Source organism: Amia ocellicauda, chromosome 5 (assembly GCF_036373705.1).
Source record: "Amia ocellicauda isolate fAmiCal2 chromosome 5, fAmiCal2.hap1, whole genome shotgun sequence".
Classification (NCBI taxonomy): Eukaryota; Metazoa; Chordata; class Actinopteri; order Amiiformes; family Amiidae; genus Amia; species Amia ocellicauda.
This window is the reverse complement of record NC_089854.1, coordinates 37,894,889-37,910,381: the sequence shown is the minus strand read 5'-3', so window position 1 is coordinate 37,910,381 and position 15,493 is coordinate 37,894,889. Positions and strand designations below refer to the sequence as shown.

The following is a 15,493-nucleotide window of genomic DNA, read 5'->3' as shown; positions in this document are numbered from 1 at the left end:
GTTTGAAATGCAAAGTGCAAAACACATAACTGCAGAATTAACAATATTCATGGCAGTTCAAATTCTTCTAAATACATAACTTGAAATATTTTTGGGAAGATGTGAATTTAATCTATCCTGTTCCAAAACATAAATCAGTAAATGCAAAGAAATCATAATTTTACTTATTAAGATTAATTCCAACACATTTGAAAGATAGTTTAATGTGAGATTCTGAATTCTAGAATGTGTAGTATTTGCTAAAAATATTTTAATTCTATTTTTAAGTGAGGTAGCTCACTCATATGGAAATAAGCTCCAGTGTTTAGTTATGCTTGCATGCTTTCTCCTGAAGGCTTACAGTAATTTAGCTCTGGGGTTTCTTGCAGATACACAAAGCTCTTACAGCTCAAGCTGTAAATTGTCTTAAGTGGCACCAGCTATTCATTATACAGTATATATACAAATATATAACTTGGCAAAGTAAGTAATATGAAAATAGGAATGAAGATGTACACATTTATATTTGTATATATATGTGCCTTAAATCAATTTTAAAATCATGCTTACTTTAACAAAGAAGGCACAGTCCCTTTCCATGTGGCATATTCAGTACTGTAAAGGTCCTGAAAGTACTCTATACTGTAATGTATATTCAGTACTGTAATTCATGTTTTTTTTATTAATATCTTAAAATCTGCAGAGAAGTACTATTTCTCTTTTTAATCTCTGCTGACTCAGCCTATGCTAGGGTACATAATAGAACATAACAGGGCAAACAATATACACATTTCACTGTGGTGCACACAAACACCAAGAAAAAGCATTCAAAGTCACAATACAGAAACAAAAATGTAAACAAACAAACTAAACAATTTTAAACAAAATAAAACATTGCTGCTGAACCAGTTTACAGTAGCTCTCTTTACAGTGCGAAGGTCACAGCAAAACACAACAACAAAAACTAAAACAAAACGGTAACGTGGCCTTTATTGGCCTCTTTGATAGTAAAACCACCCTGAAGTGTCACAGGAGATGAATAATCAAAGATAATCAAAAGCATATATTTTTTCCCAAAGAGGGAAGTAGAATTTAGCTGGGTCTCAAATGAATATGGGTATGAATTATTTTATTACAGAAGAGATGGTGAAGCGATCCTTGAAAACGACATTCAATCTTCTTCAGGGTCAGTAAATACATTTGACAAAACAAGACTCAGCATAGCCCGAGGGAGCGCAAAGATGACAATAATGTATTTTCTAAGCTGCTCTCTAGGATAATAATAGTTTGTAATGGCTCCGAAAGCAAGAGCTATATCATGGTAGATAAGTGTCTGAGTCTTAATTGCGATGTTGTCCAAAACAGTTTAAATCTTGAACCATTAAACCAGTGATATAAAAGAAGGACAGAAAGGTAGAAGAAAAACATCTAGCAAAACTACAATATTTACCACATCGTGATTTAAATGTGTATCCCAGAGCTTAATGAACGAGCACACTAACAGACTCCTCCAGGTCTTAATTTCCCTTAAACATCTAAGGCTGACTGAGTATCTAAACACAAAACACTACATTATCCAGTAGTGATTTCTAGACAACAAATGCTGGTGAATTGTAGATTTTATTCCACTTTGTAATTATTTGGAAGAAAAAAAAAGTCACCCTTTGTAAGGACATCTGCTAATAAATAAATAAATTAATAATAGCAATGATAAAAATAATAGTAAATGACAGATTGCAATACATAACTCTTATTTAACATTGAAAACAACAGCTGGTCAGTGGAAAGATTTTATTTGAGTGTGTGGTTGGGTTTTATTGGAAATGAGCACTTCATACTAATTATAATTCAAACCTGATTTACGAGTGATTAATGAGATAACCTGTACTGTAAGGCTGGTCTCTCATACAATTAGAATAGATATGAAAGAAAGGGTGACTTTTTTGGGTGATATTGTTGAACTTGAGAATTGGGTCAATTGTCCTCAGCTACATGTTTTAGGAAACTGCAATGTATACTGCACACTACTTTTTCATTTTTCATCAGGCATTTATAGTTTTTATAATTACTAGTCTTGATGGATATGTTATTTTTTCAGATGCCAAAGATGACCAGCTAAAAAACAGAGATCAAAATGAATACAAATCTTACAGACGGAACTTAATGAACAGGTCATGCTCTGTAAACAGAATTTCTTTCATTCGATCTGAAACCTGGCCATTACAATTCAGTGCAGTAGCTTGTTACAGTTCTCTTTCAGGCTGTACATCTAAGGGGGGTTTTGCTGTTATTGTACTTGGAGGTTATTTGTATTTTGTTATACTTGCTTCTGTGCTGATCATTTATACATTGTGGCAGTGCCTCGCTGAAAATAAGCCTCAGTATGTTCAAAGCAGACTGAAGCAGCCAAGGAATTAATGGATACACATGCAATCTGTGAATGTGCAGACAGCTTTCTCTTACATCAACTGTCATTATTGTACTGTCTAAAGTGACATGTTTAGCACGGGAAATAACCACAAACATCTAAGACTAGTCTTCCTGCAAACAAAATCTAAAGGTTTCAATCTGAGCGTTGTCTCATTCAGAAAGGCTGGTTTCCACTATTAAGAATTGTGTAAGATAAATATGTACAGCACATCTTTGTATAAGGAGCACACTTAATTAAATAATTGTTAAGATCTATATAAATAAAACATCCCACAGACAGACCGCAATTTTCAGTGTTGCACACTAAGCTTTTCCAAACATGTCACACATAGAAAGGTGGCATCAATAAAGGTGCTGAGGTCTAAAATTTTGACTTTTTTGCTCATCCCTGATGTCATGGTTTACTACATTAACAAACGTATCTCTCTACCTGCAGAAGATGTTTCTTCTGACAGGAAAAGTGTAAATAGGTTTGGCAATTTTTACATTTATTTCTGAGGCCCCTAACTGTCTTTCAAGCTGTAATTCACTTAGTGGAATCCTGTCCATTTCTCAATTGCATCTCAGACATTAGATAATGAGTTAAGCCTTTATTAATAATTTATTTCCTTTAGATAGACATTCTTTAAACTGCAATTAGGTGATACAGACAAATTAATATGGTAGAGACAGTCAGTCAGGCAGTCAGCCCTCACATAATACTGTGAGTGAAATGAAAGCCTTGTTGTGATCAAATTTCATTAGTTCATTAGGGGAAAGAAAAAAACAAAAAACAACACTAGGAAGCATCACTGAGACACATGGCCAAAGCATGCATCTACACATGTTTCATACGCACCTTGGTGACCGTCACAGGCCGGATGTTGAAGGGCTTTTCTGGGTCTACCATCTCCAACTTCATCCCAACCTCGAAAGAATGGCTGTGGAGGTCAGCATGGTCCTGAAATGCAATGCAAACAAGGGAAAAATGTGAAAGAGTCTACGCCCAAAATGATCCATGGTTCTTTACCGTTTCAGTCAAAAGACAAAACACACTTCCATGCAGGTGAAAATTGCAGGTTCGGATTTACTTTATGGTCCAATACACACATTAATACAGTAAAATGGGTTATATACTTGAAACTGCCAAGTTTTTCTCCCAGGAGCAAAGAGATGGAGATGAAATTGAAGGGATATACATTGACTCAGGGTTAAGAATACCTGAACAAATACGGCAGTGCATTCCACAGTGTGTACATGGATGACATGTATGGTTTGAATGCTTAATTCTCAGTGTTGAGCCACAGTCAAACACGATGAACTAATTGAAAATTAAATTCACTACAGAATGTGCTTTAACTTTAGGGGGAAATAGCTGGAACATGTCTAGTGTGTGTGTGTGTGTGTGTGTGTGTGTGTGTGTGTGTGTGTGTGTGTAATATTTTTACAAAAGAAAAAACTTGAAGGCTACAGTGTCCAGTGTAAAAAGAAGTCAGATCATCTCATATGCTCAATGCAGAAACGTGCTATTCCCCTTAGGCCTGCTTTTTGTTCAGATTATTAAACAGAAATGGTGAGAGAATTTGAAATGCATTAGAACATGAAATGAATGACTTTGGCAGACATTCTCTATGCTTTAAAATATTTTGTTTTACTTTAATTATATATAGCATCCAACTTTATAAAGGACTTATATATTTGAAGTTTCTTCCGTGATGGTTATAAATGAATAATCCCTTTATTTGTATCTCTTAAGATTAAAATAATATGCATCCTCAGTAAACAGACACTGTGGCATAAAATATATCACCAAAAAAATCACAAGCTTTCCCCTCAGGCAATACATGAACATGGTTATTTGAGCAGGAAATGAGCAGAGAAATTTTTAATTTCAGCTCATAGATGACACTGATCATTTCCCTAAACATTGCTCTTACTATTTTCTTCCATAAGCCTTTCTTGTTCTGTAAAAAAAATAGATATTTTACAAAATATACGATATCTACAATTGATGAATGACTAATTATTAGTCCCAGGATGTAACCATGTAATAGACAGACAGATAGACAGATAGTTAGATTGACAGCGAGATGGTTGGATAGATGGGTGGATGGATGGATGGATGGAACATTATTTATCTCCACAGGGAAATTCATTTCTAATTGTAAGAATACTGTTGCCTGGGCATGGAATTAGATTGTAAATGCATAAGAGATGAAAGGGTACTTCAAGTGAAAACCACCAGAAGTGCGGTAGGTGACGTCTTAGGTGAATACTTTTTGGTATATACTGTCTTCACGCCTTGCTTGAGGCTCTACTCTTTGTATTCTTTTGTTCGCTCTCCTGGTCAAGTGAATGTAGGGCCGAAGAAGAATTTTGTACCTTATACATTTCTGACAAGATCAATAAAATGAATTCCTTGCTGCCCTAAATGTTTCTCTGTTTAAGTAACTTATTATTGAAACAACTTAACACTTCACATACATTTTTCTGATGTTTTTATGCACTTTAAATTAAACAAAATGAGAAGGTTTGTCCCAGTAAGCATATTTCTGGTTTAATTTTAGGTTTATTACAAGGATTTTGTGAAATAATCTCGTGAGCTCCCTGATCTCTAGAATTGATTTTTGTAAACATTTAGAACAAATGCATTTGTGTATATATGGGAATGTCACACATTATGAAATAAGAAAGAAATACCTGCACACTTACTACAGCTCCAAAAAATAAAAAGTTTTTATTTAGCCCATGCTTCACAGGTTTTTAGCAACATTTCGATCTACCAGGGATCTTCATCAGGATTATCAGCACATTATGAAATGGCTTCTCCTTCCTGAATGTCCATTTATAAAACATGTTAATATGAAAATCCCATAATTTACATCTGCATATCTCAAGGGATTACTGTATACCGATACAAATGTAGATAATATCATTTGCAACCACTAAAGGTACCCTAATGTTGTTTAATAATCATGTAGCTGTATTTTTATTGTTATATTTATACTACACATGCAAATATCAGATAATATCATAAAATAAAATACATATGAAAAATGCTGCTATTATAATATGCATTTTTAAATTGTATTTGATAGTTTTGCACCATAATGTTTGTCCAGAGAAGTGCTGCACTTAACGAAGCTGAGATACAATGTTAATGGAGCCAGAATGCTGGACATTCAGATAAGCATGTGCAAATATTCCATGTAATGAATCCCTGATTTGCTGGTTCCACCAGTTTAGTGACTTTTACCGCTGTCAGATATTTTGTATAATTGTTATCTAACATTGACCATGTGAACTGAATTAAAAGAAAAAAAAATAGATGTCAGATAGTGTTGGATGATTAATATATTCTAAGTAAAATAAAATTACAAAAAAATAATTCCAGGCTTTTTGCAAATCTGCAATGTCATTTGGTTTAGCTGAAAACATTCTGTTTATAAAATAGAGACATTGCTACTGAATACCCACATTTGCATAATTAGTAAGGATTCATTCTAGCAAAGTGTAAAGAAAGAGTAAAGGAAGCTTTTAATTAGTATTAGCTCAGCACTGACATGATTGTATACAGCTCTCTAATTGATGTATTTATACCCCTTTGCTACTTTCCTGCATTATGTTCTCGATGAATGCTTGGAAATCTGCTCAAGGACCCCTGAGATGTTGTTTCACTTCATTGACATTATTTTGTGCTACAGTCTGTGATCTTCACTGATTCATTCTGAAGTGTGTCTTCTGCAACACAAACTGAATACTAAAGTGATTTTTTATTTTCCCACATAAATGGAGGGGTAAACTAAATACCCAGCGATCATAAAAGCAGTCCCTACGGTTACCAAAAGCTCTCCAAACTGCACACACATGACCTGCATAATGAAACAGCCGTGGATTCCACCGAGTCAGGTGATCACAGGCAATAGAATACAACAAGGCCAAACCGATCCACTGACACTCATAATCCTAAATGACAAATGTACTTCAGAAACAGCCAAGATGGAAATTGAGTGAAAAGAAAGAACAAGACTACAAGAGTTTCTTACTGGATAAAAAAAAAAAACGTGGAGATTGTTGATTCATACAGGTTAATTAAACAGAGAATGAACAAATTATATTAGTTTAAAAGGCCCTGCATATATGTATTGACTGTCAGTCTATCTATCTAGATTGGTCTAGAATAGATAGTACATAGTAACTCTTTAGGCACACTTTTCTTTTGCGGTCGGGATGAATAAAAATAGTTTCCGAATGCTACTCGCATTGATTGCATAGGGAATGGATTAATCACGCAGCATTCGATGTACTTGATGTAGCTATTACAGTGTATAAATAAAATTGTATTTATCACTGCCAGATTGCCAGGTCTCTATGTAACTTCTGTCAAATGCAGGGTCTTTTGTAAACGTTAAATCTTTAGCTAACATCCCACATGCAATTACACTGAGAAAAATGAAACCATCACTGCAGTGACCAAAGGCACAGCTGTTAAACTGAATAGCTGTCCCTGGATAGAGCCCTGACATTATTGTTCCGCTAAAAGCACACCGTGTACAGCAGAAAATTCACACCAATCAGGGCCGATGCAGATTTAGTTTCTGCTTATTCTGCAGTGTCCGCCTTGTGGAATACTCTCGATAAATATGTTTTATATAGTATTTACCTTTCAATCAGTCAATTGAATTTCAAAGCAGTCGTATGCACAGGAACTTTCCACAATCATCACTTTACAGACTATTGCCATCATGCATGCACTGCTGCTCACCCTTGTAAAGCTTTTTTCATATGTATGACCGTGACAGCTCAGAGATCATGTCAGAGGGTGTTTCTCTTAGTAGGTATTTAACTAAACTCGGTCGATTGCTGCGAAGAACATAAAGTGAGTCTGTCACTGAGCTGCCTTGGGGGGTAGACACAACTCATCAACCTGGGTAAAGAACATTACGTAATACTGATATCCTTCTTATTGTCAGCGGTTAGGGAACATTTAAATTGAAAAGAAAACAAACAAACTCTCCTTTTCAAATTTGTTAATGGTGCATTTCCTACACAGAAGTCTTAATTACGTAGAATATCAACCCTCTCATACTATAAATCTTTAATTATCAGTCTATCATATTGGTTTACAATATACTTAATTTTCTGTGAAACACTGAACAGACATAATTGTACTACTCACTGCAAAACAATTTGATAACAACAAATAATCATTACTTCAAGGGCTTATGAGGTATGTGGGGTAATTCTTTACAACAAAGGAAGGAAAACCATAATAAGCATACTGACAACTAGCAAACTTAATGTACATCACCATAGAGAATAAATTAAAGGTAGGGTATGCAATCTTTTCCAGATTTTTTTTTTTTTATACTGGTTGAAAGTCTCTTCACATCCTGATAGCAATCAATAATTTAAGTGGTATGAATGTAAATATATATATATATACACGTTTCCAGCCATAGCCCGGATTATATATTTTCTACATACTTATATTGAATTACTACTATATGTTTTACTTGTATGACCAAAACAAAATCGTGATTGTTGTTGTTGCTAGCTAAATTAAGTTCAACAGAGTAACTCCTGACAATTAATGGCAGAGACAGTAAAACGTATTATTACTCTTTACTGCCTCTAACATCTGGAAACGAACACTCATTAACTGGCAGTGGTTTCACACTTTCACCAGAAACAGTGTAGCCGGCAGTGGGCAGCTGGGTCAGTTCTGCAGAACTCAATTTCCTTTCCTCTAATGGGAGACAGATTACTGTCTGTCTATTTAATTCAGCAACGTCAACACCTGGTAATACTATTACAAACAGGCAGGCACACTGATTTAAGCATATTACTACAGTATCAAGAAAAGAGTGAAAGGTAACAGCACAATGTCCTGTACAAAGTGGACCTGGGATCTGAAAGTTGACAGTGGTTAATTTTTAGCCTCTCCATTTACATATCATCACTGTGATTTGTAAGCAAAGGGTTGATTGCCTTTCATTGGTTGACATTGTTATTGTTATTTGAATTGAATGCAAATTGAACACTGGGTCCATTGGGGGAATGATCCTATCCATTTAACATAATTAATCCATCAACACAGCAGCAATTATAGACTTCCATTCTTCCACAGAATACTGGGATAAAATATGCTGGAGAGAAAGGAAAAAAAAAACTGTTTAGCCATGCAGGTCACTCTTCCTGGAATATACTCCTATAATAAGTTCAAAATCTTACCTCTGCTCAATAGGAGAATGTTTTTCACACTTTTGGGTATAAATCTGCTGAATGTGAATGTCATAGATAAGATATATCTCACATATTCATACATATGTATTTTGATATTTGACTGGGTGTGTTTTAAACCATTTAGAAACTACTCTCAGACAGGCTCATGTATTTGGGGAGAATTGGTTCTCTGTGAATTTTAAATTCCAGTCAAGCTTCCTCCTCCGTTTCTGAAAGCTGCATTCTAATGTGTTCTGCCTTTGCAAAGCAAAATGACAATCTAGTTGCACTCTTACTCAAATTATGCATTCAATGTGACTATTTTAAAGGAAAGATGTCAAGTAAATTGTCTTAAGTGAGTGTTTCTCTCCTGTAAAGACACAGTCTGAGATAAAACAGTCAGTTACAAGATTTTCTGAAAGTTCATCAGAATAATAATATTAATAATAGTTCACCAGCCATCTTTATGCAGTGAATCACACCTTTTACTTTTTTTAAATATTGATACAAATGGTCCAATCTATGGAAATGGATGGATGAATTAATTTAATTTAATTCTTAATTTATGGCATGTAAACTAACTGAATCTACTATAATCATCCAAACACAGTAAATAATAAAGTTTCACAATCAATGTGTAGTAGATTTTAAAACAATACTTAAGTAAAGGCATAGCCAGATGTAATTCATTGTTGCAGGGAATCTTCATGAATTAAAATTAGTTCATATAGTTTATGGACAATCACTAATGATTGTTTGATATGGGGCATGTTTGTATGTAAATTAGCCACTCAAGATATCCGTTTGCATACATTCTCAGAGCCGAAGTTCATGCGATAAGAGAAGAATTTACTTTGCAATAACATCAAATACCCAGACACTACAATTTGTTTAGCATTTGACTAAAGTGCCCTTAAGATCTGTTTATTAATGAAATGGTATATAGCATTGTTATCCACTCAAACCTTGAAAAGAAAACTATTTCCTGAAGGTAATGTTTTCCCTTCAGCAAAACAAATGAACAATGAATTGGTGATAACAATAATAAATTAAATAAAAATTAAATTAAATAAATAAAATCAAGAAAACCAGATGCGATGAATTTCAGTGTGCCTCCTGGACTTTTCCTCATAACTCCACATTGAATTTGCATTCCTATCTGTTCCATGAAGCACTAGAGAAATAATGCTTTTCAAGACAATAAAGTTACTGGCTAAACTGCACACGTGCAATTCTCACTGGCCTGCTCACATTTCAGTTTACATTCATCGCTGACTAGACAACACAAGTCCACCAATTGTAACACAGTAAAACATTTAACTGTTGTGATGATTTAAAAATATTTATTTCCAGGCACACAAGTTGAATTATTTTTATAGTGGAATAATTTAAGGAAAGTCTTTGGCAGCAGCAGGCAGGAATATGCTTCAGTACATCAGACGAAGAGATAAAGCAAACCACTAAACCTGCCAACCAAGGTTTGTAGAAAAATCCTACTTAAAATTGCTATATGAAAAAATATATCTTTTTAGGGCTCTCCAAAGGACTGTAAACAAAGTCCCAAAATATTAACAAAGGCCAAGGCACCAAGTTATAAATGTGATTATCAATATTAATATGAATCAATATTTATGGATTGACAAAATTGTGATGAGGAGCTACTGCCACATTAACAAGGGCGATCCAACTTAATAGCATTCAACAATAAATATACACTACAAAGACGTTGAACGGCCTATTGAGGAAAGATAAATTAACCTCAAGTTCCCCAAGGGAGAACTGGGATAGCACTGCTTGCACGGCGAGCGCTGAAGTGATCAGTCACAGTTAGAACAGATAAGGAATATTTAACAATAGCAGGAACAGGCGTGTAAACTGTCTGTGTATTATACCACCTTATGTTGCAAGAGCATCAGTCATTAAACACATTAATTATGGCTGGCCTATCATAATGTCAGTGAAAATTAAACGAGTTAGATTTCAAACAACTATTATATTTCCTATAATGCCCCCTTTACACAACTCCAGTACTATGTTAAGAATTTGGCATATCATTTCTTATAACATGACTTCCCTGTTAAAAAATTCTCACAGCAAATGCACACAACACATCTGTAAATATATCCCAGCTCTTTTATATGTCTTTTAAAATACACACAGAGGGGAAGTCAGAAGAGGAAGGGGAGAAATGATAATGCAAGATTGAATTTGGTGAAAGAGTAATAGGCCTGTTATTATTGGGCCACTTCTTCACAGAGGGACGCCGTTTCAGTCCGGCTCCAGCATTTCAGCGCTAGGTAAGCTGGAGGCTCCTCACCTAATTTCAAACCTCTCCCCCCGGGGGTGTGGGGGGAGAACACATACAGATGAATCTGAGCTCTAACCTTGAACACCTCCAGGGGTAGAGGATTGTTCGCCGCTTCCACACATGCACTCTCCAGGGCTTCCTTCCACTGCACGGCCGTCTTTAAACCCTGGATCTCTGATGGGAAATCAAACGTTACATCAGGGCAGCACAGGACACAAAGGTGCTGGTGATATTACTGTTATGATCTCATATTACAACCATTAAAGATCCTTAAAAAGAAAAAAAAACATGTTTCTCCCAGGGGTGCAGAAAGCCATTAGACTCTTGTAGCGTTCAGGCTTCAATTATGTGCTCTTTTTTTCCTGCCTACCTACAGGCAAGCTTGAAAGTGTTCGAGGTCAACGGTGTTTAACACTGTATTAACATTTGGGTGAGCTCACAGGGCTAACTATTTCAAGCGATGATTATGTCGTTTAAAGGATTAAGTCATTCAATAACTCCTTACACTCAACACAGAGAGACAGTCACCCTTATACACGTGTGTATTCAAAGCGTTGCCCCCTTCTCATGCATGTTAGGTAAAACGTACAAGCAGGAGTGAATGGTGCTGCAGAGAACTGAATTAATGAATGTTGTTCTTTGTCCTTGACATTTTCTTATAATAAAGTCTCTTTCAAGATATTTTTGTATATTCAGTCTATAATGTAGGCTTATATTTCTGAAAACCAAAACCACCAAAACTTTGTCCCATTATTATTATGATTATAAATAATTATATATACGCATGTTTATGCAAGTGTAGTTCACACAAATATAACCAAAATTGTACAAAATATTGTTTATATGATATACTAATGTTCACTAATATATATTAGAGTTTACACAAAGGTCATCATAGGTTACAGCAAAATCAATGTAAAGCCCTCTTTACACACAGTCAGGATTTAGAAAGGGATTTCACTTATGTTCATTCTTATGGGTAGTAGATTCCCCCAAGGTATGCATCTGTTCAACCTTCAGGCAAATTAAACAAAAACAAATGTAATCTCACATTCACTTGACAATATATACTTAGAGAATTAAATACTGGAAGGATTAAATCAGGGGTATTAGAACTTAGTGTGTATTATTTGTTAATTTTTATTTGTACATTTTGTATAATTACTATTTTGTATTGTTCTTTTATTGTGTGAAGTGCTCTGTGGCAAGCGTGCAAAGGGCGCTAAACCAAAAACAAATAGACTGATTTGAGATCTTGGATTATTAAGCCAGAACTGGATGAGCTAAACACCATTTTCTTATCTTTAACTGTCATGTTATTGCTCTTTCAAAATTGAGTTTTGTATTTCCGTAGTAAATTAAAACAGGAATCTGACATGTAGAAATTTTCTATAACTGGTGCCCTTTCCCAAACAATAAAAGCTTTCATTCATTTTACATTTTTTACCAAACATTTTTTCTTAGGTTTTACTGAGCTCTTCAACAAAATACCCTGTACTTGAGGCTCCTGCCATTGTGCTTTCCACACTACCACGTTATTAAGCTATGACTTGAAATAATGACATTATCTTTATCCAGCTAGGATATACTGTTTCAATTCAGTTTCAGACACAATAAATGATGCAATGTTTTAATATTGTTCTATACAACAAAAACACAGGAACCCGAAAAATAGCACCTACATAATGTGTGCGGGCCCCATGTGCATGTAGTGAAAAGAGACTATAAGAGGTGATCATATGCATATTCAATCACTGTCACAACTGCTCCTTGAGAATCATGTTGAATATAATATACATATAACATAGTTTATACGTTTCTCAGGGTAAAACGGTATTATGGAAAAATGTTAATGCCTACAATGTTTCTCAATCATTGTAATCTATGATGTAATAAGACAATAACATAACTCTTTTAAGACATTGGTTTTCATTGGGCATAAATACAAATTTCATTCTGGCATCACAAACATATTCCTTATAGTTTTATACATACATACATAACATACATACACACACACCATTTTTTTCCAAATTACTGTCATTCAAAAAATAGAAAAGAAAGTTACAAAATTTCCTTTTATAGAAATTCAAATTACTTTATTTCTGGTTTCTATTACAACCCATTTTTGGGAACTGCTAAATATATTAGCCAGGCAAAATTGTGAAAGAGTAAGATTTTGTTTTTTAGAAATGTGGATCTGTTTAAAAAGGAGCAATATGCTTTGTTTAACCTAGAACTTAAGCCCTAGCCTACATATCAGTAATTGAGGATTTCTCCAAAATACCCTAACACACTCTCCTACATAATTGCTTTTTTACAAATGCCGTTCAGTGTCTTCTGTTGTAATCTTAATGAGCCCCAGCTTACTGAGCTCCCCTTATTTCAGAAAGCAGAAGCTCAGGCGCTGTGGCACTACAAGTTTGCTTGAGGCTACCAAAAAATAGCATTTCGGGGGGGGGGGGGGATATCTGGGCAAGAAAAAGCCTGCTTCACAGTCTGTTTCACTAAAAATTAAACTGTGTCCAAAATCATATTCTTGCATCCAATGCAACGTTAGGGAACCCAGGAATCAGCAGTGTGGAGTAGCGGTTAGATCCCTGAACTCTCATAGGATTGAGGGTTCATGAACAGGTAGGGGGCATTGCTGTTGTACCCTTGAGCAAGGCACTGTACCTAGATTGCTCCAGTAAAAACCCAGCTGTGTAAATGTGTAATTGTATGTAAAAGTAGTAACATTGAACTCTACCTGTAGGTGGATCCATTTTCAACCTGTTCTCTTCGCACCACCCTATGGGACGGAGCCGGAAATCCAAGTAAAACAGCCACAGGTCGTGTGTGTCGCAGTCCATCCCGATGTAGCGCAGCTGCAGTCTGCCCCCGATGTTCTCGATCACTCGGACTATCCAGTGTTGGAAAGGGTCATGGCGGTCTTGCAGCTCTAGCAGTGAACCTGCCATTACAAGGTCAACTGTATTTTTCCCACGGAGAGGCTGAGGAAAGACAGGAAAACACATGGTTGTGGACCACTGCGTGTGACATGTGTAGACGACCTCAGAAAATGTCAAGCATGCACAAAAACAAAAGCAAAAAAATTAAAAATAAACGTATTCCTCTAAAACCCTTAGTAATTATGGACTCTCATTACTACCATTCAAATATGCTTTCTGTTACAGATGTTCACGGGCCATTTTGCCCCTGTTCTAATGAAAAATTGGCATTTGGATATCAAAGTAAAGTGCCAAGCTTAAGTCTTCTTAATAATTTAGTCAGTTTTGGTTTTGTTTTTTGTTTTTTAACAACCGGTTGTGTGATAAACCCCATGCTGTAACACCTCGTTTTGACATGCATCTCACAGTTCACACATTTAATAACATTACTTTCCCTTATATTGCAAGCTCTTTAACACATTTAGTTCCACAACCCAGTGGAAAAACCTCCCCACTGTTTTCTACCCCCACTGATCTTTAGACTTACAATCCCCAGAGTGAAATTTCAAAATGGAAAAACAAAATGATTTAACTCACCCCCTCTAGCAAGTTGGCAGGTGCCGTGCGAGAACCTGTTAACTCCTGGATAAGAAACTCGGTCCAGTCGCTGTACTTCTCTTTGATAGCTTAAGAAAATGAAAAAAAAAAAGAAAAAAGTTAGACTTCTAATGCTAAAGGACTGCCTTTAAATCTGAGGGGCTAGGAATACCAATCACATACCAAACTGGATAAGGTGTTGACTATAACAGTGCTCTTATGGGGGAATCGTATTTAAAGAATATATGCCAACATTAAACCTAACATTACAAAGCTTCTCTGCCTGCTTTAAATGTTATTGTTATCTGGTATTATCTTAATTGGTTAATCTACTATTTATGGTAAAATATATCTTTTCATTTTTAACAGTGGTTTTGCTGTTGTTTAGGAGTGGGTTCAACATGCCTTCACTGTTTTACTACACTGGACCATGGGACCATCATGAGACACAATTTCATGAATAAGTGACTTTCATGCAGCTGATGTATAGTTGTAAAGCCTCATGCCTTTGTAATTGAATTTCATAATTCAAATACTGAGAGTTGTGCATTTAACTCAAGACCAATAACGCAACTACAAGTACCACCAGCACTGCCACTATTATTTGCAGTTCTCACAGACAAGAATCTAAGCCTGCCAAATCACGCCTGCAGCCTCCAACATGTCTAGCTTTATTTCTTCTTTTTTTTCTCCTGCTGGAATCTGTAGTCAACAGCTATTAAGCTTTCAGCATTCCTTAAAACACTGCGATTTCTATTGATAGGAAAGGGGGTTCAATTGTTATATTGGTTGAACAAGACGGGCTCAAGCCTGTGTGGTGTCTTTCCAATGTTAAATACATTAAATAATCATCTCAAACTTGATATGGGATTTAATATACTTTTTTTTTTTAAACAAATGACAGCAATACTTTACATTTAACGGGACCTTATAACTCCTATAAACCATGCAAATCATTATAAAATGCAAATCTTATTTCTACATGCAGCTTTTAAATATGACACGCATTTAAAGTGTTCACAACCATCGTAATTAAAGCTATTGG

The 15,493-nt window shown here is 35.3% G+C and overlaps 1 protein-coding gene across 3 annotated transcripts in view; it reads right to left on the bottom strand.

The window, feature by feature from the left end:
* Positions 1-15,493, bottom strand: part of sfmbt2 (Scm like with four mbt domains 2) — an 86,657-nt gene that overhangs the window by 26,712 nt on the left and 44,452 nt on the right. For all 3 annotated transcript variants that reach the window (XM_066705095.1, XM_066705097.1, XM_066705096.1), the window contains 4 exons: positions 14,449-14,537; positions 13,671-13,914; positions 10,998-11,095; positions 3,248-3,349 (listed from right to left, as the gene is read on the bottom strand). In XM_066705095.1, coding sequence (XP_066561192.1) covers positions 3,248-3,349; positions 10,998-11,095; positions 13,671-13,914; positions 14,449-14,537 — 533 coding nt within the window. The remainder of the gene's footprint in view (positions 1-3,247; positions 3,350-10,997; positions 11,096-13,670; positions 13,915-14,448; positions 14,538-15,493) is intronic.